Source organism: Actinia tenebrosa, unplaced genomic scaffold (assembly GCF_029948245.1).
Source record: "Actinia tenebrosa isolate PJP-AT-01 unplaced genomic scaffold, QUT_ActTen_1.0 PGA_scaffold1__47_contigs__length_23844297, whole genome shotgun sequence".
In the NCBI taxonomy this organism is placed as follows: domain Eukaryota; kingdom Metazoa; phylum Cnidaria; class Anthozoa; order Actiniaria; family Actiniidae; genus Actinia; species Actinia tenebrosa.
Genome location: NW_028292578.1, coordinates 17,007,646 through 17,034,044, shown reverse-complemented (window position 1 = coordinate 17,034,044; position 26,399 = coordinate 17,007,646). Strand labels below are relative to the sequence as shown.

The window sequence follows — 26,399 nt, the reverse complement described above, 5'->3', positions numbered from 1 at the left end:
TATCATTCTAAAACTTTAAAACAAATACAAAGAAATGTCCAAAGATTGAATAGAAATCTTAATAAAAGATTTCAGAATTGATTATCTTTACGAAAATGATCAATAGTGGATAACAAGTGTCACTGTGAATGGAATTCTCGGTTGAAAGAAACGTGGTTTTGCTCAATTTGACAGCCAGAAAACATGGCAGCGAAGTTGATTGTTTCGTCTTGCCTCGAGAAGATATTTTGTGGAGCTGAAGAGCTATCGCTGGAAAAAGTTTGAAGCTGCTGACTGTTTCCTTGAAATACTTGTATTCTTTATCGAGCGGTGCATTTAAATCATGAGAAAGCACGTCGCTGAACAACCGCAGCAGTTCTGACGGAGGACGTGTGTTGTAGCTCCTGAGGGAATTCTCTTTGCGGTGACCAACGAGAGATTGTCATGATATTACGATCAGAAAGACCTGCATGAGACCATAGGGTTATGCCTGTGGCCCTGACACAAGTCAAAATTTGGAACTTAGTCTTCAAAATACATTTTTGGGGGCGTTTTTTCCCTCGAAAGAAACTGTAAATTTTTAATTTTTGAACTTGTACCGCGAAGACACAAAAGTTGTGACGTCACAACTGTGTTTACATATTCTCATGCAAACATGGTTATCAACCAATCACAGCGTGCGTACTATTTAATTTATTTTATAACAAGTAATATGACATACCTTTAGTGTGACTTCTTCACATGGAACATCAAGCCCATTTGCGTCATCATTATTTGGCTAAAATACGTAAAGGGGAATTCTATATTAGTGAAAAACTTGCACAAAGAGAAAAGGGGTTTTCCGTTATAATAAAAAACGTTTAGGTCAGAAACATGACAAAAACAAGCATTCTGTTAACCACTAGTTAACCACTATGGTTAACTGTCTGTCACCAAAAAAAATGGTAAGATGGGTCAGTGCATCGTCCGTATAACAGTCACTAGTTCAGAATTAGTAATAAGTGATCATAACATATGCTACCACTGTACACTCGCTCACCACTCAATCGACGCCATCATTCTGTCGTTCAGCAAATATGTCAGTTCATTATTATAGACGGCAGGCATACCTTTGTAATTAATGATTTTTTTCCTACCTCAAGCACTATCGTTGGTTTGAGTTTTTCACCACAACTGTCCATTTCAACATCATTTGTTGGCTGCAATGGGCAAAGAAAAACAATATATTTGTTTGTTTATGCAGCGGCTCTGGCTATTTCAAACGAGATGCACAGTAAGGTTGATGCAAGTTACCTCTGCTAATGGAGCTGTGGTGTCTTCTTGTGTCTTTTTTTATTCTGCCACAATATTCTTCTTCTCCTATTTTGAACAAAATCTTTAGTCTTGATTATTTAGAGCAGGACGTACGATTTTTGGTAAATAAGTATCCTACCTTGGAAACCGTATCTGCTAAACTCTGTACGACGCTTGATTTGGGTTTTCTTTTAGGAAACGAGAGTGGAGTGACCACAAAATCTTTCAGTTTAACTGATTTCTAAAAATTTAAAACGAAAACGAAATTTTAAATGATATTGAGTTCTTGAAGTTAACTTTGAGTTTTAGTTATTCTAGACATTTCATATAAATTTCCATCGTGTAAACCTTTACCAAATAAGTCATTTGCTCTGGGTTATCGACGTCTTTTGTTTAGAGTGCACGCACTAAAACCGTGAACATTAAATAGTACTAATTAGTATTATTTCATACAGAATCCTTTGTTTGCTATTGTTTAATTATCACTATTTAGCGCTAAAAATTAGTATTTGCTTCACGGATATAATGTGAGCACTCTATTATCGAAATACCGTCACTAGAAAAGTATTCCGTAAGACTCCATTCTAGTAAGTTGTTTCACATATTTTGGTAAATATCTTGGTAATGTAAAAAAGTAGACTTACTTCTCGTTTTCTCCTCAGATTTCGTTTGTTTTCAAAAACCTACATTGGAAAACAGCAGTGAACATAAGCATAATATGTGCGCTATGTTAAATGAAAAAGGAAAGGTTATTGTAAGAAACAAATTAAAAAGTAATATGAAACTTAAGCATACTTACGTTGCTTTTCTCTTGGACAGCTTCAAATGATTCTTTTTCAGCTTTTTGGCCTTTGGACAGACATTCATACTTGTTTTCAGTATAAATGCCATCAAAACTCTACCGATTGAATTGAAAAATTTAAGTTCATTTGTCTCTAACATGTGCCAGATATAATCCAAATAATATAATACTATATAAAATATAATAGATTTTTTACTAGGACATACAATAGAATATTTCAAAACGTTCTGGCTAGTACCTTCATCACTTTTGAAAACGTTTTGAAAAATTTTATTATAAGTCAGACTCAAAAAACCTTTAATTAGAGTAAAGGATATCATCCTTTAATCTTTAAACATCATCAATGACGAAATAGTTGTTTAAAAGGCTAAATTATTATTGTAGTGTAATGCAGTGTTATATATAGTCCATTTCAATAACGTCTCAATGCACAGTTATATACCGAACTAATTACAAAGCTAGAACATTCTCACCTTGATCATTTTAAGACCCTGAGTGATTGTCCGGCTGGAATTCGAACCCCGTCCTCCCGGTTGACAGATCTGATGACAGATCTTCCAACCCTTCAATCGGTTCATTCTTTCAGTCATTTGGTTGTGCCGTTGACCCGGGAGGAGGAGGGGGGGACTCAGGGGTAAACTTACGGGGATGCTCGTCGGAAATTTTTCAAAATAACCCTAAAAGATATTGGACGTTTTTTCCAAAAGGGCGTGGCTTGGCAATTTTTAACCAATAAGAGATACAACAAAAACAATACTATCAAAATACAACATAATAAATCTAACATAATCTAACATAATGTAACATCATTGTCTTTGGTTTAAGTTTATTGCACGGCGGTAATAATTCCCGCAAAACGTTAGAAATGCGGCTTATTCACTCACTTGGCACTGTCAGTCCCCATGGGATGAATGAACACTTCACTTTTAATTAGTCATGCTTCGCTTTCCATTTCTCACTTATTGTTTTTTTCGGTCCTTTTGTTTCTTTTTATTTCTTCATATGCTTATTTCTCATTGGTCACTTTATTTTCCATCTTAGTATTTATAATTTATTCATCCCTTCTCATATTTTCTTTCCACTTACTCCGACGAAGGACTAACATCCGAAACGTCAGTTTCACAAAGCTTTTTACGGTGATTCAATTTATCCACGAGTTCCTACTGTTCTATAAAAATACACCAGAGATTCTTTTGTTAAATATTAATTAATGACTGGATTTGCATACATGCGATGATTGCGATGAGCTAGTTCCTTTTTCAACACCCTAAAAGATACCAGAAAGTGCTGAATTGCTTAATATATCAACTTTACGGCACTAAAAGAGACCAAATCGCTGATTTTTACCCCTAAGAGATACGACGAGCATCCCCGCACGATTACCCCCGGCGTCCCCAGGGCCGTTGATCCTTCGTATGTCAGTTCTCAATTTTATTATATGTCAGTTGTTATCGTTTTTGTTATTTGTTCACAAATCAAATCCACCTATATCTCCGTCCATTCTTCCTGCAGGCCATCCATTCATATCTTTATTTTACCATACATTGCACCCCTAAAATTCAGTCATGTGATCCATTTAGCCATCCATTCATTCACGCATTCATTCACAACATTCCCCTTTAATGCGTCCATTAAACAATTCATACATTCATTCATTTATTCATTCATGCATATCTTCATTATATCATTCATTCATTCAATTCATGTCATTCACTCACTAATCGTTTTATTCACGCACTCATCCATAACATTTACCCATCCATCCATTCATTTATTCATTCATTTTTTTCAACTCACACTCAATTATTTATTTTTTCATTTGTGCACTTATTTATGACAATCGGCCATTTGTTATTTCACTCTATTTGCGTCCGTCAAACCATTCTTTAGCAACTTTTGTATGTATTCATCCATTTGTTCTTTTATTAAGGGATATGGACCATTAGAAAAATGATAAGGGTGGGGTAATGGGCAATTTCCGTCTTGCAGGATTTTATTCCCCTCTTGTCCTTCTTTATATTTGTTAGACATTTGCAAATTCATTTTTCCGTTTACTTCTTAGTTCGGTTCTTCTTGTATTATTCTATTTACTCCTTCATTCATACTTACATAAATTCATCAAATTCACCGATTTCTGCTCATAACTGCCGGTGGAGTCAGGACTTTATAAAAAGATTTCTTTAGAAAAGAAATTTTGTACTCTTTGAATGGTAATCTTGTAGGTGATAAACATCATTATTGTTCATATTGTGTATTCATTTAAACATTGAAATTGCCAGAAATATTTTTTTTACTCGGATTTGTGAATTATAGACGAAAATTTTCAGAATTTGGATAGAGGATGGTTATGTTTACACAGTTTATCCTGTGTTGGTTGACCTGCACTGGTTGCCAGTATACTACAGAGTAATTTTCAAGATGCTGTTGCTGACCTACAAGGCCTTACATGGCCTTGCCCCAACATATCTGTCTGATCTTCTGTGCTATCGTTCTTCTTCTTATGCTCTCCGATCTATCTCTAACAAACTTCTGGTTGAACCTAAAGCTAGGTGTACTACGTATGGTTTCAGGTCATTTTCCTTTGCTGCTCCCAGATTATGGAATAGGCTCCCTTTTGAGATTCGCTCTTGTACTACTGTTGCTTCCTTTAAAAGTAAGCTTAAAACTTATTTATTTACTTTATTCCTTAATAATAGGAAATATATTTAGATCTCTTTTGTTTGATTCATTTCCTGCTTTTATGCATATTGCCTTTAGGCTTTCAAGATAAGTTTTTCCTTTTATAATTAGATTTACTTATTAATATTTTAAATACGTAGCATTGTAAATATTGTAAATACATATATATAATTTATGCATATATTCCTGTTGTAAAGCGCCTTGGACATGCTCATGGATATGAGCGCTATATAAATAAACTTTATTATTATTATTATTAATGGGAATGAATGGGAATATTTTAGTACATCTTAACGCTGGTGTTATCAAATTTTAGAAATTGTAAAAGAAAACTGTAATTTTAATTTTAAAATCTAATTTTTTTCTCCTTTCCTATTTCAGACCAATTATTGAGTTATTATTGTTAATTAAAAACGATTTATTAACAATGAATATCATTATTATTCATGCATTTTCTTCATTTTCTTTTTTCTTCTTTCCCAAAATTAATGCAGGCGTATTCATTTATTATTTAATCCGTCAAAATTTTATTCGACTCAATTAATGCGACCATTCATCCATTTACGTGTCGATCCACCCATTGAATGCATCCAGTCCGATTTATATAATAACTTGATTCATTTATTAGTCGTCATTCATTAGTTCATTAGATTATCTTCTATCAATTCATGCGCACATTCCCAGGTACTTTTCTATTCATTTAATACAACAAAAAACATTTATCTTATTTTTTGTTTTACAATGATTGACAACATAATTGAAAACAAATAAAACCTTTCCAAAATGATAAGATAAGAATTACCGGATAACGTAATTTAAACAAAGGTCATGATACGCCGAGGGATATACTACTCCCTGAACTGTCAACGTTGAGGAATATTGTAACCCTAGGCTGTAGCTTAGATGAATAGTATAATAGTACATGTGTAGCTTTATATGTCGAGGGTACTCACTGATAAACTGTTTCTTTAGCTTATTGTGGTATGTTCACGCAGCTTTTGTTGCATTTGTTAATAGCCATTACCATTAAGTACACATACAAGCTTTGCCCACGCTCTGAGTTTCCGAGCTGGAATATAGCTGTCCTCATAAATATAACATACTTTGTCCCCAAAAAGTTTCATAAACTTTTGTTTAAAGTAACAATAAAAATTTAGTTTAATCATTTAAACAGTTCAGACGGTTTGTTTTGGCTCTGTTATCTCGGCATACCAAACTGCTTGATAGCTGGTAAAAATCTTGATTGGCATGATTATAGTTTAACTCTGGCATGTTTGGCCGGAAACCATTTTCAAAAACAAAATCAAAATCCATTCAAATCAATAAAAAAAACTTATAAAATTTGGACAAATATATGAACCTACCTCGCCTTTTCTTGAGAGAACGCTACGAACACTGTTTTTTTCCTGAAAATTAAGTGCGTAGCTTCTAGCACCGCCGATGTCCTTTGTCCAAGCGTTGTAGACGGCTTTCACTTCCCGTGCTGAACATTCAGTCCTTCTGAAATATTCTTGAGTCGATCTTACAATAAAGCCATCTTTTTTGGATATCGATGGCTTTTCATTTTCATTGAAAAACCAACCAAAGATGGTTCCAAGTCTCAGATAGTCTATTGAGTGCTTTTGCAAATGACGCTTGGCCTGAAACAACGTGATGATCTTAAATGTGCTATCATTTAACTACAAATTTTACAAATCAGCCAATGAATAAGTTTACTTACCTTAAAATATTTCTTATCAGCAAACTTCATTATCAAAATAAAAGCGATGGTAGAAAGAACTTGAATGAGAATTGAAACTAAATGCGCTATAAGAGTCAATAACGGCGCTACCTCACGCAAAAGATAAAGATCAAGTGCGTGTTAACGTTAATTTTTAACTTAAAAACTTAAACAGTCAGTTTTATTTCTTATAGATCTTTTAAATAGTATCATTCAATCAATAAAAAATATACTTTGATTTATAAACTGATATTCTTTAAATAATACAAAACGACACTCGACTGGTGAGAGCATTATCTACTTTGTCCCATATACTGAACGCATTCCTTAAAAAAATGTCGATATAAGAATATGTTTTCATTGGAAAGCATGGTAAATGACACAAAGAAGCACAGTATACATTAAATTCATATTTTACAATGCACGATGGTAAAGATAACTGTTTAGGTTAAGTTAAGTTTACATCATCAAGCATGTCAATGTTCATGATACTGATTTGATACTCAATGACTACTAAAATATATATGTTTCATTTATTTAGCTCAATTAAAGCACGAAACTCCATAAATTAACTTAGTACAGATGAATAATCTTATTTGAGTTGCATAGGATGCATTATATGACATTTTTGAGTTGGCTGCTAATTTCAGCCCGGTGAACTTAATGAGCTATAGATAGGCACCGCAGAGCCTAATTTTGATTGGGGAGCCTAACGACTACCAAAAGTGGGAACACCTGGAGGGGTTTGGTGTAAGCCTCAAAGGCATTTACAACATTTTTTGCATTGGCTATTGGTATATTTTAAATAGCAAACAAGTAATTCCAAATTTGGTGACAAAACTATTAAGGGCTAGCCCCCCAGCTCCTCGGTCCCTGGAGCTGTATGCATGCTAAAGATAACTCAACTGTGTGATGCTGTGGGAGTAAGGAGGTACTCAGTCTTATAGGTATGCACTACTGCTTGGATCTGGAGATCCTGAATGATTTCTGGCCTGATGTAAAGACTCACATGAAATCTTGAAGCTACCTAACCTAAGACTTATCAATATAAAAATAATTGATCTTCAGACTAAAGATTGTTACAGGATGGTTACCTTATCCATAACATTACAGCTACATTTAGTACTATTTAGTTTTAGCAAGTTTACAGATCGCACTCTAGTATATTGACTTGCTGCATTTGACAGAAGAAAGTTTCAATAGTGGCTGCACACTATCACATGATGGGAGCCATGACAAGAGGCACAGCAATAGAGTCTTTTCCCCCTGGGAACTGAACTGAATTCCTTGATTCAATGATCCAGATTCAATGATACCTGTCAATAATCCCTGTCTCCTGTCATGGCTGCTATTACGTCATGATGGTGCAAACTTCTATAGAACCTGTGATGTAAAACGTTCTAAAAAATGAGAAGATTGGGATAAAAAGGTAAGACTATTATGACTCACACATATATTAATACTAATACAATACTAATAATAATTCCATATAAAATATTTCTATCAAAGACAAGAACTATCATTATTTATAAAAATTTAAACGTTGACCATCTATATATATTTCAGTGTTCACTATATCTTGTCCCATTTTTCCATGCTTTCTCTCCCGTTCTCTATCCATTTATCCCTTTCATATTAGTAACTCTTTGAATTGCAGCGGTAGTTCATAACGAGCATGAGCAGTTGCCTGAGTTGTACTACAGACATTTTTGCGAAACGATGGATGAAAAGAACTCAGGAAATCAGGTACGACACTGCTATATTCCCCTAAAACTGTACTCATTCGTACACAAATACGTATTGTTGGTAAATATTTTTAATGATTTTCACGTCACATTCCGACCGTTAACCGCCGCTAAACGACGAATCTTCGAGGTTTTCTGCGCCTCTTATTAGGCCTTGGAGAGATCCAGAATATCTTTGGAGATCTTGCACTGAACCTAACATGGTATCCCGAAGCCGTATTACTTCTTGGAGCCTTGAGTATTGCCTTGATGTGAAAAGTTTCAGTCAAACCATTTGAAAACATCGAGTTGTTGTAACGGTTTATGCTGTCTGCAACTGTAGTTTTCTTGCAAAGTCGCCGTTCTCTGCTCCCGCTGTTTGAGGTCGAGTCTTCGTATTTCAACAGTTTCTTTGTCATTGAGATTAGTTCAGAGTTCGAATCGCTCGACAGACGAAAAGAGCCGTTCAACCCGGATCCCGACGTTCGAATCAACATTCCGTTTTCAAGCGCCTTGATAATCGCCATCTTCGCATTGTTCTCAATGTTCTTTTGACTCTTGGATGCCTTTCGTACTCGTTGGATGATCTTTTGCCTTGAAACACCTTTCCCATTCTCCAATATTAACTGCACTGTAGATAAGATTTTGCAGTTTAGCTTCGTGTTTTGTGGAAGGTCTGTGTTCTACTGCCATGATGGAATATGGTCGTTGGAGTTGTTCACATCCTACACGTGTGAATGGTAAACACGTGGTGCGAGGGTGTGTGCGGTATGCGGCATAAATTAGTGTTATGACGTCACCATTTTAAAGGAAAGGCTTGTGCGCGTGCGATTTCTGTCCGCAAATAATTTCTGCACAGTGGTAGAAAAATTGCTTTATATCTTATAGTACTAGTCGTTTCTAATATAAAGTGAAATGCTGCGAGTTGTAATTATTCAGTATCAACCCGTGAAATAGTTAATTTAATCATATTGTTATTGAAACTAGGGCCTAAGGACTCGCTAGGACCACTGACTGGCTCAAGTTAGACCCGTTGACATACGTTTCAGTACTACGTTAAAACGCAGAGTTGAAACGGTAGTAGCTTACAGTGTTGCTCGCCGAAGTTTCCTACACGTTTTTGACAAGTTTTTGACAAGTTTTTGACAAGTTTTTGACAGGTTTTTAAAATCGCTGTTTCGATATCGTTACATAGATGTACGAACTCCGGCTATCCAAACATTGAAGCGTTGATGTCTAGTTGGTTAACGGTAGAGAGCGCAATTAAAACTTGTCAAAAAGAAATCAAAAACTTTTTCGGGTGTTGACGGTTCGGCGCGCAGCACTGTAATACTTTATTTTAACTTCGAAAGTTAATTTTACCATAATAATTGTATAGTAATCTTATTGCAGTTTTCCTATTCGTTGTATCGTAGGAGTCTTTCATCGCTGTGAATTAAACAATAATTAAATTCGAGGACCTTTCTTCAGTTATCTTTGCTAAAATGTAGTACGAGAATAGCACTGAAAATAAAAACTATGATGACCATATATATTCAACATTTAATTGTTTTTCAACATTTTTTGTGATAAAACATTAGAATATTTCTTATAGTTTCTAAAACTCAATCTTAGTTATGGGGATTTTTATATATATCTTTTTCTCTAATGGACGGATTGAGGGGGGAGGGGCAATTTATTTTGTGCAGGGTCTTTTTTACGCCTCATGGCTGTGCAGGAATTTTTTTGGACATCATTTAGAATTTTTTCAGCCACTTTTCTTATGCACGATTTTTGTTTTCACTCTTTAAAGCTGTGCTCGATTTTTTTTTCTTTTTTAAACCAACCCCCCCCCCCCCCTCAAAAATCTGATGATCCGTCCCTAAGCGACTAAACATCTATATAGCGGGCAGTTTCAAAGTCCCAGAGGATTTTGCACTAATATATTTGTATGAAGATCAACTTATCTGTCGCGGTAATGTTTTATACTTTTAATAAATTTTCAAAAATCTAGGTAACATTAAATAATTGAAGTCATCGTATTCATTTAAAATTAATTTGGTTAAAATTCATTGGATTCTAAGGCTCATGTCAAACGTCGAACTTCAAATGAGCCGAACCAAATTGAAACAATCGATAACAAGCCGGTCTTCTTTGATGTTATTAAGTTCGGCTCATGTGAAGTTCGACGTTTGACCTGTGAGCCTAAGATAGTAAGTTTTTAAACAGTTGAGAACATGCATAATGTAATTGTAATCAAAATAGAATGAGATCATGACTTGGAAACTTTGCACATATTGTGCGAGACAGAATCTTGAGAAAAACCGGGGGAAAAAGATGACCAAATATCTATTTTGATCGTAAAACCTACTTGTACTTTACAATGGCTGAATTTATGTTTTTAAGACGAAGTGGCATTTAAGGGAAGATGCACTTGCAAATAGACCTTTCCCGAATTCACTTGAATGACAACAAAACAAAGCCCCCAGTTGAGGTTGGAGTTGATAAAATACAGTAAATGTATGAACAGTCCAACCTCGACTTGAAGCCATTGTTTCTTGGCCTTTAATTCAGGTCTATTCCCGTTTGCAACTTGTGTTGCAATGGCCTTGAGGCGTTCATTGCAAGACCAATTTTGCTTTATAGTGGTCTAAATGCTGAAGTTATCTTTCTTTGCGCAATTATTGCTACAAGCTACACTACATGATAACTGATTGCATGATCAATTGCCTCTGACTAGTTTTCTGTTTTCTCTCTTTCTTCTTAAAAGGGTAGCGAAGTAACAAATGAATTTGAGGTTGAAGAATGTCGTTGAGATTAATGACAAACCCTTTATTTGCCAGCACTGAATAATATATTTTTTGGTTTGCTGTTCAAAATGTTTTTTACTACAACTATTTTCATCGCATATTTGAAGCCATATTGAATAGCTGTCATCGTTGATGTCGTTTTTGTTTTGCTGCTTCTGTCATTCGTTTTCTTTGTATCACATCTCGTTTTATCTATCTTTTTCTATTCTTACTGCACATTCAATTTATCGAGCGATGCCCTGTAAAATAAAACAAAATGAATCAGTCTTGCGAGAATACTTAAAGATAAAAGCAATCAAAAGATTTCTTACCTCGCTTCAAGAATCTGCTGTTCCAGCCGTCCCTAAACAAGAAAATGCGTCATCAGTATCATTTCATAATTTGATCCAATGAGGACGCTTTTTATATGCTCGATATTTAACCCAATCAAAATGAATCTTACAAAATTATTTCTTTTGTTTAAAAAGTTAATTAGTTATTTTAGCCAATTATTTAAGCCAATCACAGCGCATGTTTATTGCACATTGGTTATTCAAATCGAGTGTGATTTTTACCCTTATTGTGTCACTCTTGGCCCTGACGAGTCGTCCTTCAAGATCATCGATCTCCACTTTGATCCCAACTGCGTTATGCCAAACACGGATCTGTCGGTCATTTCCGCCAGCTGTTGCTAGGTAACGTGAGCTGGGGTGCCAGGCGATTGCTGTGATGTTATCTGTGGCATTGACAGTAAGAATTCATTAAACATTGTTATTACCATTATTTTAACTTTTACTCGTACTCTGAGAGAAATGTTTTCACTTCAAAGCTTTATATAAATGTTTCTTCTAAAGTGGTACAAAAGACAAGGAGTAATAATACTAAAGGGAATGAAAAGTGGTATGAAATGAGGTTCCAAAGTCCAAACTAAAATGGCAAAGAGCTAGCCACCCAAACATGAATACTACAGATTACCTCCATGAACTTCTTCCAAGAATTCTTCGAGGTTACCATTCTCCGTGCTGAACAAGGCCAAAGACCGCCCCATGGAGATGGCTGTGACGTAAGCATCCGGGGACATAGCGATGAGCATGTTTTCATAGACGTTACACGATGCATCGTAGATTCCAGTCAACAGCAAATGCGGGTCTTCTTGTTTACTGTACTCCACTAGAAAACAAGGAAAAACAAGAAGGACTTTTTGAATAACATTCTTAACAAATTGGTAATGACTAGCGGGGAATAGCTGGGACTGAGTTGGTATAAGAATAACAAGGGAACTTATCGCCATGTAAAAATGCTTAAAATTTTTAATATCAATAATTTATCTTCCTCACCATCTATGTCCCATACTCTCCATGTTCCATCTTTTGAAACAGTTGCCATCCTACGAGAAAGAAGTATAAAGAAAGTGGTTACAAGTTTCAGGGGCTGATCTAAGGAGGTCATAGTATGACATCAGCAGTTCAACCCTACACCACCCCTAGCCAAATTCCTTGATCTGCCCCTGAGTTTACATCAAACATTTGGAAATCCACCGGAGCGACACCCGACCACTTTGCAATGACACTAACCTGGTTGAGTCAGATGAGAAAGTGAAGTGATATATGCCAGCAGTATGACCCTTTAATTCCATTGCTCGGGATATCTGTGATGTACAAAGAAACGTTAGTAGATGCTTTACTTGAATAATAGAGAGTAGATAGTATGGAGTATAAAAGAAATAGTTCTCAAGGGAATAACACGTGGCCTAAAAAAGGAAATATTTTGCACGAACTAAAACAGTCCATTGCGGATAGTGGGGTCACGTCCTTATGAAATACACAACAACTCATACTCCAGTGTTATCATAGAGAATAAAATAATACTCAAGAGAATGTAAAATGGGAATACATTAAATCCAAGCTATAAAACAGTCTTTTTTTCTTGTCTTAATGGATTGTATTTTCATACTGTACCTTCCTGAAATTGTCACCTTTGTCAAACTCAACTTCCCATAGTTTCACGTCTGGAGTAAATCCTACGGAATAAATATACAAGGCAAGTGAACAATGGGTAGAAAAATACCTGACATTTGAAATGTAGAAAAGAGAGGGAATCTGAAAATAAGGAGAAATTTTCAGGAAGCCCTTTGACGACAGATTCAACTGGAATTTTGAAGTTCAGCTCTGCGAAGGGAATAGTAAACCGAAAAAGAAAAACCCTCAAAGCACAAAAGAAGACCGATAAAGAACTACCTATGACCACAGTGGTAAGGGATGGCACATCAATAGAGTACTTCACATGCATAAAAGCTTTCAACAGTACTTACCAGCCGAGGCAACAAATCGTCCACAGGGAGACAGACTACAGAAGGAGTTATTGACTTGTAAGGTGTCTATGATGGCTAACACTTCCCCTATGAACAAACAAATACCACATCAGACAATGAGAGAAGACTTTGAAACACTTAAGATATGGATGGACCTAGCCTGCGTCACATCCGGAATTTTCTTCCATCTATATTTAACTGGATTATAATTGCAATGATTTTTAACATTAACCCAGCTCAATGCAGTCCAGCCTGAAGCAATATGAAGGTGCCTCTTGCAGCTGCTATTAATCTTAGTTATGCCATTTCTTGATAAACATTTTATCACGTTATTAGATCTTATTGCATTTTTTGCATATAGGGGAGGGGGGGGGTTCATTTGAACCATTGTAACACCCCTAGTGACGGGCCTGCAACAAGCTGCACTCACATGGATATGATGCTGAGTCATATGAATTGACACCAAGACCCCAGAGGCGAGAGAAGAGAGACACTACCGCTACACCACAATTGATTCCTAACATTCTAAAGTAGCTTACCTTTAAGATTCCAAATAACGATAGTGGTATCCTTCGAGCAAGACATGATATATTTTCCATTCGATGCAATAGCAATACTAATGATCTCTGTTTTGTGCTTGACAGGGAAATCAAACTCCCCAGTAACAGCTGTTCCTGTACCATCCTTCTTTTTGGTTGTTTTAAATACTCGTATTGTGTTGCCATTCGCCAGGGCTGTAATAAATGCTCTAAGAGAAGAGAGAATAAAACGTTACAGTGAGAAGTTTTAGCTGATTTTATAGCTTCTCTAAAATTACTGTAAGTAAACATGACAAACGTTCCTCTGATATAAGAACGTTTCTGCAACTTCTCATTTTCCAGACTTCTGAATCTACCTTGTTTCAACAAAAAATGTCTAAACCATGCTTTTTAAATTTGATGACACAAATACATGAGAAAACATGGCTTGAAAAGAAACATGTAAAGAGTTGTAAAATAACTATTATCTCAAATACTGTGCCTCTACTGAATAGTGAGACACAGCCACAGAAAAACATAGGTCAAATAGCTTTTAAGTAATGTTGATTTTTACACCTGCATTACTTTCCAATAATCACCGCTTATTAAATTTTAACATTTAAAAATAATTCATTCAGAAATGGTTTGTCTGTGTTAAAATTCAGTAATAATCACACTTTTGTATATCCACAACACCATGTTTACATTATTCAAAAACTTCTTTACTGTTAAGTCAAAATTTATTGAACTCAATAGATATTTTTATGTGAATTTGAAATGAAAAAAAAAAGTTTTAAGACTTAATAGTCATTTATAATTTATATTTTGGTAATATTTAATGATATTGATCAACTAACCTGAATTTCAAATTTAAGTTTAAAGATAATTATTACTATTAAATAGTTATAAGATATATGTTATTAATAATAATTAACAATATTTATCAACCAACCTGAATCGGAGAGGTTGTTGGGGTTGCCTTAAGTCTTCACTGTTGGTACAATGACAAACTTTTATGACTGATATCTCAGTTATTGGATAAAAAATTGTGGCTGAGGATGATTGAAATTAAATATGACTCATGCGATAAAAATAATGCCAAAAATATGCCTTTTGAAACTGAACAGTGGAAAATGACGAAAACAAAAATGTTGAAAAAAGATTGCAAAGCGAAGCAGTGTGCAAATAATTAGTGCCAACAAGTGCAAATGATAGATAAAAGTGCTGCACAAACTATTTTGGTAACATCTTTTTATTTGTCCTGTGATCAAGTGCTTAGTTTGTTATTTTGTTAAAGGCATGCATCAAAGGTGCCCATATTTTAGTTTGGTGATTCCTTTGTTTATTGCTTTATCTATTTAATATATATTTTTTACTATATCTTGCAGTAATGGGTAACCCAATTTGCATTATCTCCCCCATGTAGATGTATAAGCTTGGTATTAATGGACAAACAGAGCCCTCCATTTACAATTCATCCAATTAAAAAGTTGCCATTCAGCTGGTAACAATTCCACGCAATAACAGACAATTACGTCAATGGAAGAGGTGCCTGCACCTGCACCAAGTGTTTATTGTCATTTTCATTTTCCTGTCCCCCTAAACAACAAGCCCTTTGTTTTCATTATAGGAATCTTGAAAAAACATTTTTCCCTCTGAGATTTATGATTTTGGGCTAATTTTAGGTTTTGGAATTAAACACCCTGAAGTCTTTTTATTTTTATTTTTTCAGTTCATTAAGTTAATGAGGGAAAGAGGGGAAGAGGGAAATGAGAAACATTTTGGTCAAACAAAAGAGGTAAAAACATCACATAAAAGGCAAATTACCAGCTGGATAGCAGGAAAGTTTTTACAAAAAACATCCCAAATTTGAAGGTTTTTTATAGTCTTAAAGTCAACTGTTTTCTTTTATTGATTTATCATAGCTGTCATTTACATATCTATTTGTATTTTATAATTCTGTTTTGTACTTTATTTTATACCAAATTATGAAGACAGACATGTCTTAAGATAACCTTGTTTTTTCTAATGCTATAATGGACAATATAAATACAAATAATAACACTGAAACACCTGCTGCTAACTGCTGCAGCAATTAGTGTAAAATGGTGTTTGAGTGCCTTCATAATTTCTCATATATTAGCCTATATATAGCAGGCCAGTATAATAAAAACATGCCATGAGGCATGCATTCTTGCTGAGGGTATAGAACATGCTAGCGTGTAAGACAAAACAATTACTGGGTTTTATTTATGGAATTATAGAAAGTGATGTTAAAGCTCAGTTTAGCTATGAGAATATAAACAAAAACACAAATTAAGTGTTCATAAATAAATGTTTATATTTTGCACTAAAACAAGTTTTTTTAAATGCATTCTTGCACAGATTAGTGCATTATTCTTTAAAGTCAACATTTTTTTTACAACAAATGATTTTAGTGGAAAAGATTTAAGTGATATTGAAAGTCATTCTTGCTTTGAAAATATAAACAATTCATTATTTTTTAGGAAGTTATCTAGTGTTGAAAATGTTTACATGTAGACTATGACATGTTCTTGAAAAACATTTTTGAAAATCATAAATCCAAGGACTTTAAACTGCGACATTTAGACACAAATTTGACAGAGCTATAAAATGTTTTGACTCCTTACTGATGTATATAACACATAACAACAAACAAAGTCTAGTCATGAGGTCATTTGACCACACAATTATAGCTAAATTGAAAATGTTTTTTTTTATAATTCATTTTTTTAATCATAAATTACTGAAATGAGCTAAAAAAGATTTGTCGCATGCACCTGAAATACCGAAATACCAGTTGCATTTTAAATATTACTGGTAAATGTGAAAATATACAGGCTTATTAGCAATATATGAATTAAAGCATGCACTGTATTGTATATTGGTTTTTACTTGAAACATAAATGACAATTATACAAAATCAACAGACAAAATAAATGACATGAATAATATTATGTGTTTCTAAGGTCAAGCATTAATAGTGCAATTTTAAGACAGGCAGTGTACATTTTCACTAGCATGCAAAAGCCTGTGCAAGCTTTACATTTGTAAAATAAAACAAGTGTACAGTAAGAATGAATACCTTCTGATGAGAAAAATTTACTGCATGACGAATAAATGAATGACACATTTTAGACTGGGGGGGGTCAAATGGATCTTGGGGGGGAGGTGCTTGAGGTTGTAGATGTATACCCTAAAATAGGGATTCAATTCTTTCCCTGATAGAAAAGGATGTTGAGAAATAAATCCCTGTTCAGGAATGAACTTATAATGGATTTTTTTGTGAACACTTAGAATGTAACTAAGGGCTTAACAATTTTTTCCCAACTGCTTAGAGGGATGTCATTAGGTAAGAATTACAGAATTACCCTCCCCCCTCCCCTTCAAGTTTTTTTCTTCAAAAGAATGTTGACATAAACTTTGTTGTGTTAGATGAGATTGAACCCCTGTCCAAAATATTTGGGGATGTACGTTCCTGACTTATGATGACTCTTACTTCACCTCTATCCATTCCATGTCCCTTTATGGGCTTGAACTGAATACAATATACCTTATTTGGGTCACAGTGGTCAAGCATTGCTTGAAGTTAATATTATTATAAACAACCCTTACCCTTGATTCGAATTCAATATGACAAAAACCATGCCCCACATCCCTTGTTAGAAATATCACATGGTTATAACCATGGAGTCTTATAATTTTTTATTTCTTTTACCTTGAGTCAGGGCTGAAGTTGACTTTAGTTGCATGATCAAAGTCCACATTGGCCCTGATATATCTAGCAAAAATAATATAATAATCGATCAGGATAAGATGTGGCTTAGTAGCTGTACATATCAGACCCCTTTACTAGTAGTGTAATGTTTTCACATTTCAAACTGTGTCATTCTCTTGAGAGCAAGACTTTTTGTTTGAGTTTCATCAACATTCATGTGCAACCATTAAATAAAGAAATAATACTCTAGGGAATGACACATGGCTAATATGAAGTAAAATGCAAAGGAATAATGCATTTCATTTCCCTCCAGGCCAAATGGTTTGAACTTAAAATACTGAACAAAGTTGAATGGATTACATAAGACAAGGGATCACCACTTGCTCTAGATGAGCACTTCATTTGGTGGAGAGAGTAATCTTCTGTATCTTCACAGGTACTGTATTTAACAATGCCCTATTCTCTCTTATCTTCTTTTTACAAAACCCTTAGTATACAGTAGAGAAGTAACCACCCTGATAGAAACCCCCTGATTACCAAGTTCAAAATCAATGACCACATTATAAATAACTATCATTATTTACAATTATTATTATTTACCATAAATTCTGTGGTCAGATGTTCTGCTATTCTCTTGTAGCATACGCATGTATATTTGGTTAATAATATTATAAAAAGGATAAGCAATTTTCTTAAATAAGTATATCACTAGGTTTCTTACTTGTGTTCTTTTTCTTTGAAATCTTTCACACTCCATAGTCTCACAGTTCTATCTAAAATCAAAAAAAAAAAAAAATTCTTTAATGAAATTGACATTTAAAATTCATAAGAAATATAAGCAAAGCATTCATTCTTTACTCCAACTAAGGACTAAACATCTGAAACGTCAGTGATAACTCTGTATTACATTGTGTTCATATGAAACTGTTCAAGTTAAACATTTAAACAGAATTCTTAAAATTAAATTATGCACCACTCTTGGTAGTTAATTAGACCACCAATGTTTTTTATCCCTTTTAAATCCCTAAGATCAACATTAAAATTTATAACTATACACTGTTTAAGAAAAAACTACAGCGTAGATCAGCTAATCAAAGGATTGCATTGATAGGAATACATGACAAGAAATAGGAATAGAACATCATCCAGGAAGGAGGGAAATGATGTGAAAAACTATAGAGAAGAAAGAAAATTGAAAGTTCCTAGAAAAATAGGTGACATTTTGCAAAATTTGAGTTGGATGCCAAAACCTCTAAAATAAACCAGTAAGTTGACAGAAAAAAAATATGAAAAGAATGAGGATTAGATTTGTTTTTTTTTTCTTCAAAATTTCATATTACACCACCACAAGAACTCTTGCTATAGAAGAATATTGAAATCTTATAAGGTTACTCAGTCAATTGAGACCCTTAATTAACTGTAACCGATCAAGAAGGGTCTATACATTATACCATAAAGAGCATTAGAAAAATACTAATATAAATACTAAGTAAGTACTGATATATGTTTTGCAAAAAAATAAGGTGAAATGAATAAATTATGAAATTCATGTCTGAACAGTGGCATACTTGTCAGTAAATTCTAAATTTTATTATTTAACAGCTCTTAAAACACGACAGGATATTAAAGCCTCAAGAGAAACACGTACTATACACCAATATCCAATATCCAATATCCATAATCAAATTAAATATATTTCTATTTAAACACCAAATTTATATTTTTTTGCTATAGAAAAAAAGGAGTTTTATAATTCTGAATGAATGTTTATAGGTAGGATTTCATTTTGTATGTAATTTCTTAACTTATCATATTGCTTAGTTACTAAATATTAAAAGCTGTTTGAAAAAATAAATACTGCAAGAGCTTAGTGCACAAAACCTCAGAAATACACAGAGCTGGATAATATAATTGTCAGTTGTATTTGACATGAAACGTGATCACCAAGGTGCCAAACTCAGACTCCTTGTTAGCATCTTAATTCCTTTGCCAAATACTCAATTAACACCTTTTTATCATCACTTGTCTCAAGGTGACCTCTCAGCTTAGGACTTTGATTATTCAACACCTTGGTACTCCTCACTCATTATAATTACGGATTCAAACATAGACTTGGTTTGTCATTGTGAGAAGAAAATTATTTTTTATACCAAGGTGTGTGATTTCTAATAATGAGGGTCGATTTAAGAACAAATTCAATAAAAAGAATCTTTCCGGTTTCTCTCCAATGTTGAAATCTTATTCCAAGTAGAATAGAACTTGACAAAAAGGTGTAAAATCACAATTTCCACTTTCTTATATATATATATATAGTGTCAAAAGATATAACTAGCTAGAAACTAGTGTGAGCTGCGTCGGTGTTTCTAATGAAACAGTAATGATGAAAAGGTAAATTATACACCGTGAAAAGATGAAAAAACTTACTGACGTTTCGGATGCTTGTCCTTCCGATGAAGGACTAGCGTCCGAAACGTCAGTAAGTTTTTTCATCTTTTCACAGTGTATAATTTACCTTTTCATCATTACTGTATATATAGTGTCATTGATTATCTTTGACTGTAAAAACCAGATCAAAACCAGACTCTTTTAGTATATTTTAGCATGACTGCTTTTGATTACGTCAATAAAAATCTTGATGTCAATGTATTTAATTGAGGCGATTTTTGATTAACAGTGATTGTGGATAGTCCTTCATCTAGTTTTTAATGAATGCATTGTATGAACTAAGATTTTTACTAGAAGCTCTGGGGATTTTTCTAAAATTTCTACATGCAATTCTTGGTTTTCATATCTAATTACGAAATCATTTATCCTGTGCTAGTCAAAATCGAAGGAGCTCCAAATTAATTTCTATGATAATAAAAATAAAAAAAGTCTCAAAAGGAATGAAACTTACATTTACTAATTATTTTGAAAACATGGAAGCTTTGTCGTCAATTTTCATTCAATCTTTAATTAGTCAAACAAAACCTGAAGAATTGCAATTTGTCTCTAATGAAAAATAAATGTATGGTTAGCTCATTTACTTTGTTTTAAGAGGGAACTTCCGATTCATTAAAAGATGAACTCAAAAATTATCGTGATGATTAATATTCTAATAAATAATATATATTTATGAAAATATTAAGCTTAGTGTAAATAGATTTTATATCTATTAGATTTTTTCTTTAAAGTTCCTAGTTTATTTCAGTAGTCTTGATAAAAATACCAAAATTAAGGGTGTATATACGCTTAACAGAAATTGTCGGAAGACGTTTCTCATTATTAAGATAAAATTAAAGGAATTTAATAATTCAATAAAATTAACTTCGTTAGTATTAGTATTAACGATAAACTTGAATGTTAATACAGATATGTTTTATATATGTTAGTATAGTATATATTAGTATCATAGTTTAAAAATATAAACTCCTTTAGAAAACACCTATTCAGAAATTTGAGCCCAAATGCACACGTGTCATACTAGAACTTTAACACACACACACAAGACAATTCAAAATGGACATGTATAAACCCAAAAACAAAACCTTGCGAACAGGAAGCTAGATGTTTTCCATTCGTGCTGAAGTCCAGATCAAGAACTTGGTCTGTATGGCCTTTGAGGATAGCGAATTGAGTTTTATGGCTTTTAACAACAGAGCTAGCTTTCTTCTTCGACCCCTTCGTCTGCGACTTCCTACCATTCTGGGTCTTTTGATCTAAGCTATCTTTGGTTTCTTTAGACTTAGATTGATCACTACTACGAGAAGGTTTGTTTCTCAAGCTAAAAAATACAAATGCGGCTAAACCTAAAGCTCCTAAAAACAAAGAAATCGCTATAAACCCGAATGCACTTTCTAAACCCGTTCCGTCCGCCATCTTGGATTTGCGGCACCTGTGCAGAGCCTCGATATGATAGTAACGCTTCTCGCGCGTTACCGATGTTAACGTTCTTTTCACGAAAAACGCACGCTTTTACCGCTAAACTCGAGTTGTCCGAATGCTTTTTTCCAAAGACTAGCGCAGCAAAAACTTAAAAAAGAGGAGTCCGAACTTTTTCCTATTAATTTAAATAAAAATGTACACAAGCCGTAGTAGAAATTTCACAGTGTGCTGGATTTGAGATCCGAAAAAAAATCGAAGAAAAAAATGAGTAGTAACTATAAAACAAAGTGCTTCATAAATGACAAAGCTAAACACAAATCGATTTGTCGCGAATGCATTGAGTATTTTTTTTCCTGACAATCATTTACCTGAAGAGCTTGAAATAATGTATTTGCCATTGCTACTGAACTCGACGCCTTCGACGAAGGTTTTGTGGCCCATGAGACTGGCAGCTTGCAGAGGATGAGTTGATACAGGCATATTGATTCCAGTCAGTTGAATCTTTAAACTGCGTTTCCTTACACTAACTTTTTTCCCTACTTGGGTATCCAGGATGGTATCGCGCTGAAAACCAAATTAACCTCTATTATAACCGAAATCTTATCAATTCTTAACTACAGAAATTAACTCGTCCAACCTATTATTTTCGAGTAAATTGCCGGTGCTTGTTTGTGGAAAGCGTGAACAGCGTCTTTCGGTTAGGACATGGATGGCGATTGGTGATGGACCTGCTTGTTAGCAGGTAGATTCTGTCGTAATCTTGGCGCAGCGCCAATGTTTCACGCTTTGGGCGTGTTTCAATGTTTATCAAGTGCCTACATCGATTTAACCTGAAGTATAAACTATATCATGGTTAATTGGCCAAATATAAAGCGGAAAGAACGAGCCGATTGTTTGTCCAACCTCAGTGAGATTGAGCTGAATGGGTTCATTATTCTATTAACCACAGTAAATCTAATGATACCCCTTGTGTAGCAACTCACATTATTCACAGCTCTTATTGGCCAGTGGGTTGTGCCTGTAATCTCAGGGTAATCTTATATAATTTTAGAAGGCTTTGTATTTTTCAGTGCGTCCTTTTCCCCCCCAAAATGCACTAAAAACCTTTTAAGTGCAAAAACTTTTTTTCTTAACAATGTCAAACCAGACAAAAGTTTTTTTACCAAGTGTACTTTTTAATCCCACATCTTTCCTTTTTCTTTCTTCTTTGATACTATACCAATCAATGATATGATTTATTACTATGAAAGAACCATTCGATTGAGTTCGGTCATTTCCAAAGTTCGTACATCGAGATTGCCAATATACCTTGTCTGAGTTTATTATTATCTGGTTTAGATCACCTTGAATTTAGAAAAAAAAATTCAATTAAGAAATCGTCTGAAGGTCTCAGAGACAAACGGACCAGCGGAAGCTCACCCACATACGCTTCCGTCTCGAGTTCATTCTTCTGGCGAAAAATCCCACCGAAATATTTCAGGTTGTACTATCATTCTTGACTTTATCCAAATGTAAAAGACAGCTCTTATCTTTCAAGAGCTTTTTTCAATCCTTATTCATTTGACTGTACTTTTTAAGGCGAGTTATCTACTGCATGTACGTCAGAAGAGCACCGTATTTATTATTTTGCTAAAAATAGTACTCCTTCATCGCACTGGGTGCTCTGAATGTCTTTGGTCGTAATCTTATATTACTTCTTACGATATTTCTGGAAAGAGAAATTATGCCTTTAAGAAGACAAATAGTCCGATAAGCTGCTGTCTTATATAGACTTTTTGTCAATTTTGGCCCGGATTATTTGGCTTGTGTTAACTAGTACTCGAGAAGCTATGAACATTGCACGTACACACTAGTTCGTTCTTACGTATTGGAAGTTGCTAGAGGTAACCCCTAGCCAATTAACGAAATTTGCGACGCAAACCCTGATGAAATAATTATTTCTTCTCGTTTTGAAAAACAAAAACACTCGATTTGTTTCTGTATGTTTTAATTAAATTTAAGATTCCAGAGGTTCAATTATCTTGGACATTTTTTAAATCGAAGGGAGTATTTCCACATGGGGGGCAGTCATGATGTTTTCAAAAATACAAAAAATGATGAATTGGTGCGAAGTTTTTTATTCAACAAATTGAAAGGAAACGACAGGTGCTCATACTGATATGAAAATGCTTTAAATTTAGGGCGAAATCCCTAGTCTGCGTGATGTTTACGAACAATAAACCTTTAAGGTTTTCTGTGTAAACGAGCAAAAATCAAAAATGACCTCTTCATTTAGACTCAGACTAAACGCGGTGATTAGGTATGGTTTTCAGCGTGAGGGAGATTCAGATGATTAATTATCTTCAGGACGAGGGGCAGAAATTTTGCTCTTAAGTACGTACTGACTCAACCGCTAAAGTGAAGTGAATCAGTTTTTTTAAAAACTAGTTAATTCCATCGCAGACTGAGACTTGTAAGGGATTCACTTTCAATTCCATGGCCAGAACTGATTGATCCCGCTAGGATCAAGCGAGAGGAAAAGAACTTTCCCTGCTTCCTAGCGGTGTCAAAAAAAAAAAGGCCGCCACTCGCAGGGTATAAGATTTGCTTTTTTCTCTTGACATTTTACTTTTACTTCATCAAAATCAGTACTCTTTTTCAGATCGCCGACTAAACACACTTTCAATCAAAAGAGCCATTACTTTGCTATTTATTTTCTATTTATATTTCTCACAAATAATTGTACGATACATACATGTCTGATCTCATTCTCATATCAATTGGAATTTCGATACTGAACACGAAAGGAAAGCGCGCTAACTCATTAAATCTTGATTGCATTTCATTTCATTTTGTTTGAGGACATTTTTAAAGCGAGAGTTCTTAAGTAGGCTGCTCTGTGATCAAAGCAGTTCAAAAAAATCGAATTACAAAACAGATAGACGGCTATTAGCCTTATTATCCCCTTGCTGATGTTTTGATCTTTTTATTCTAAGTTTTGTAGCATGAGAGTTCATTCAATATGGTGACATCACCCCTAAGGTATTTTGACTGAGTCAAGTACACTAATATAGGCTAACTATGGCTACTAATAGAACAGAGGTACTGGCTGTGGCCACACTTGGGCGTTTAACTATAGTTTAGCAGTAGTTTAGCTTAGTTAAATGACGTAATACAAACTATAGTTATACTCTTTCATATATGGTTAAACAACTTTGAGGTCACACATGTGAGGTTTAACCATAGTTACACCAAGAACGACTCACACTTCTGTGACTTATCAGTCAAAACACGAAAATGGCTGACAGAAGAATCTTGAGGATTATTCTCCTGTTATTCAAGCAAAAACGAAAAAGGACGAAATTTTTTATTATTTAAGGGTTATTCAGTCATCACGGCGATTTAGATTGCTTACTATTTCAGTTATCGCACCTTTACTAAGACGTAACCGATACTCGCAGAGTGTGGATCCTTCCAAGACCTCAGTTCTGGTTCAATTCTATGCTAAATGAGTGTGTGTATGAACATGATCCGTATTGGCAACAGCAATTTCGAATATCAAGAAGTCCAAAAAACCTATACCTTAAAGAAAAATGTGAAATTAAAGGAAAACACAGACTACCGTGTGCTACGTATACGTTTTGGAGGGACTGATTTAATTGTCCCTTTATTGGCGCGACATACTTATTCCACTTACACAAAATAACCGAACCTAATTGGTCATTTTTTTCTTAATAGAATCTATACCATGGGTTGTACCTTAGTTTAACTTGGTTTAAGTTCCATTGTTTTACCTTGACGACCAGCATAGCAACTAACAATAGTTAATTAAACAGAAGAGAGGTCACATTGGTTTTGAAGTTAACAATTGTTAGAATTGGCTGAACTATAGTTAAACGCCCCAGTGTGGCCACAGCCACTGTGTAGGAGCTAAACTAATAGAAATGGGAAGCCAGGCGGGAAACGTAAATAAAAATATCTCAAATACATTTTGAGACGAACCGCGAACTACTCGCTCGAGGAAAACAATATGTTTGGTCAACATTGGCATTAATTTTCGTAAAAACTAATCACCTATTGCAAAACATGCATAGTTGTGATGGGAAATATCATAGTTAATGGACTATGAAATATTAAGCGTTAACGCATATCGGCTCCAGATCTGACTCCAGATTAAATATATTCAACGGTTAAGAATTAAAGCCGCCAAAGGCGAAGGGAAATATTCGGTGCTATGATGGAAAGAAACTTCGAGATGATTATTATCTTGCATTAATGCTTCTTTCATTATTTATTAAATAATTTCAGTCAATATTTAAAAATATTGACTAAAAATTTCATTAGTGATCATCACAGTTTTGTTTAAAATGATGACGTCATAGACATGGGCTATACCTGTGGTGCGTAATGAAGCCAGCTGGAGTTTTGGTTTTCACTAGCGATGTATGCAAGCAAAAATCCAAGCAAAGTAGAAAATTCTCAATAATTGTGATTGCATCGAGTCTGTTTTTTTACAATGAAATACTAGTAAAGAATTTTGTACTTGTGCTTATGCTTGCAGCGCTAGTGAAACCAGACTTAAAAGTAAGTAGGATTCGATCGTACAACGGCAATTGATTGGTAAAAATCAAAAAATCTACTTTAGAGTGCGCGCCATATTTCCGTGAAACATAACCAAATATTGTAATGCCGGAGTGAACTTTTAGTTAGTTGACAACATAGTTGAGCTCGTGAAAAAGACTTTTATTTGGGCCCGCAGTAATTGGTTTAACGCTGTCGCGGTTTCCCTGTCATATATACATAGATTTTTCCCGGTCATATATATCCCCTGTTTGATATATTGTAAAATACAAAAATTATGTAATTATATATGACAAAGTTAATAGATAAAATAATTGCTTTACGGATATATGGCGTGCACTGCGCGCACTTCATGTGTCACAAGGTCCGTGTGCTGGGCTTCCTGTGGTGTGTGTCCCATATATGGCAAGAAGTTGCATCCGGGATCTGATGTCTGAAAATC

The 26,399-nt window shown here is 34.4% G+C and overlaps 2 protein-coding genes across 4 annotated transcripts; both read right to left on the bottom strand.

Annotated features, from left to right (window-relative positions):
- Positions 1-6,992: 6,992 nt before the first annotated feature.
- On the bottom strand, positions 6,993-11,113 carry LOC148909978 (uncharacterized). Its single transcript, XM_089032488.1, has 2 exons — positions 11,066-11,113; positions 6,993-8,880 (listed from the first exon to the last, which is right to left on the bottom strand). Exons 1-2 carry the CDS (start codon positions 11,111-11,113, stop codon positions 8,329-8,331), a joined length of 600 nt encoding a protein of 199 aa, XP_088888614.1. The 3' UTR covers positions 6,993-8,328.
- On the bottom strand, positions 10,153-22,259 carry LOC116290465 (transducin beta-like protein 2). Of its 3 annotated transcripts, XM_031697498.2 has the most exons (14): positions 22,035-22,259; positions 21,766-21,961; positions 18,255-18,306; positions 17,534-17,596; positions 14,747-14,785; positions 13,816-14,024; positions 13,277-13,363; positions 12,924-12,985; positions 12,540-12,613; positions 12,303-12,352; positions 11,941-12,135; positions 11,541-11,701; positions 11,298-11,329; positions 10,153-11,225 (listed from the first exon to the last, which is right to left on the bottom strand). In XM_031697498.2, the coding sequence occupies exons 2-14, from the start codon at positions 21,875-21,877 to the stop codon at positions 11,195-11,197; spliced, it is 1,167 nt and encodes a 388-aa protein (XP_031553358.1). In that variant the 5' UTR covers positions 21,878-21,961; positions 22,035-22,259; the 3' UTR covers positions 10,153-11,194. The 3 variants fall into 3 exon arrangements, with proteins under 3 accessions (XP_031553358.1, XP_031553355.1, XP_031553356.1); XM_031697495.2 differs by lacking the exons at positions 21,766-21,961; positions 22,035-22,259 and adding an exon at positions 21,061-21,397; XM_031697496.2 differs by lacking the exons at positions 14,747-14,785; positions 21,766-21,961; positions 22,035-22,259 and adding an exon at positions 21,061-21,397.
- Between the last annotated feature and the right edge of the window lie 4,140 nt (positions 22,260-26,399).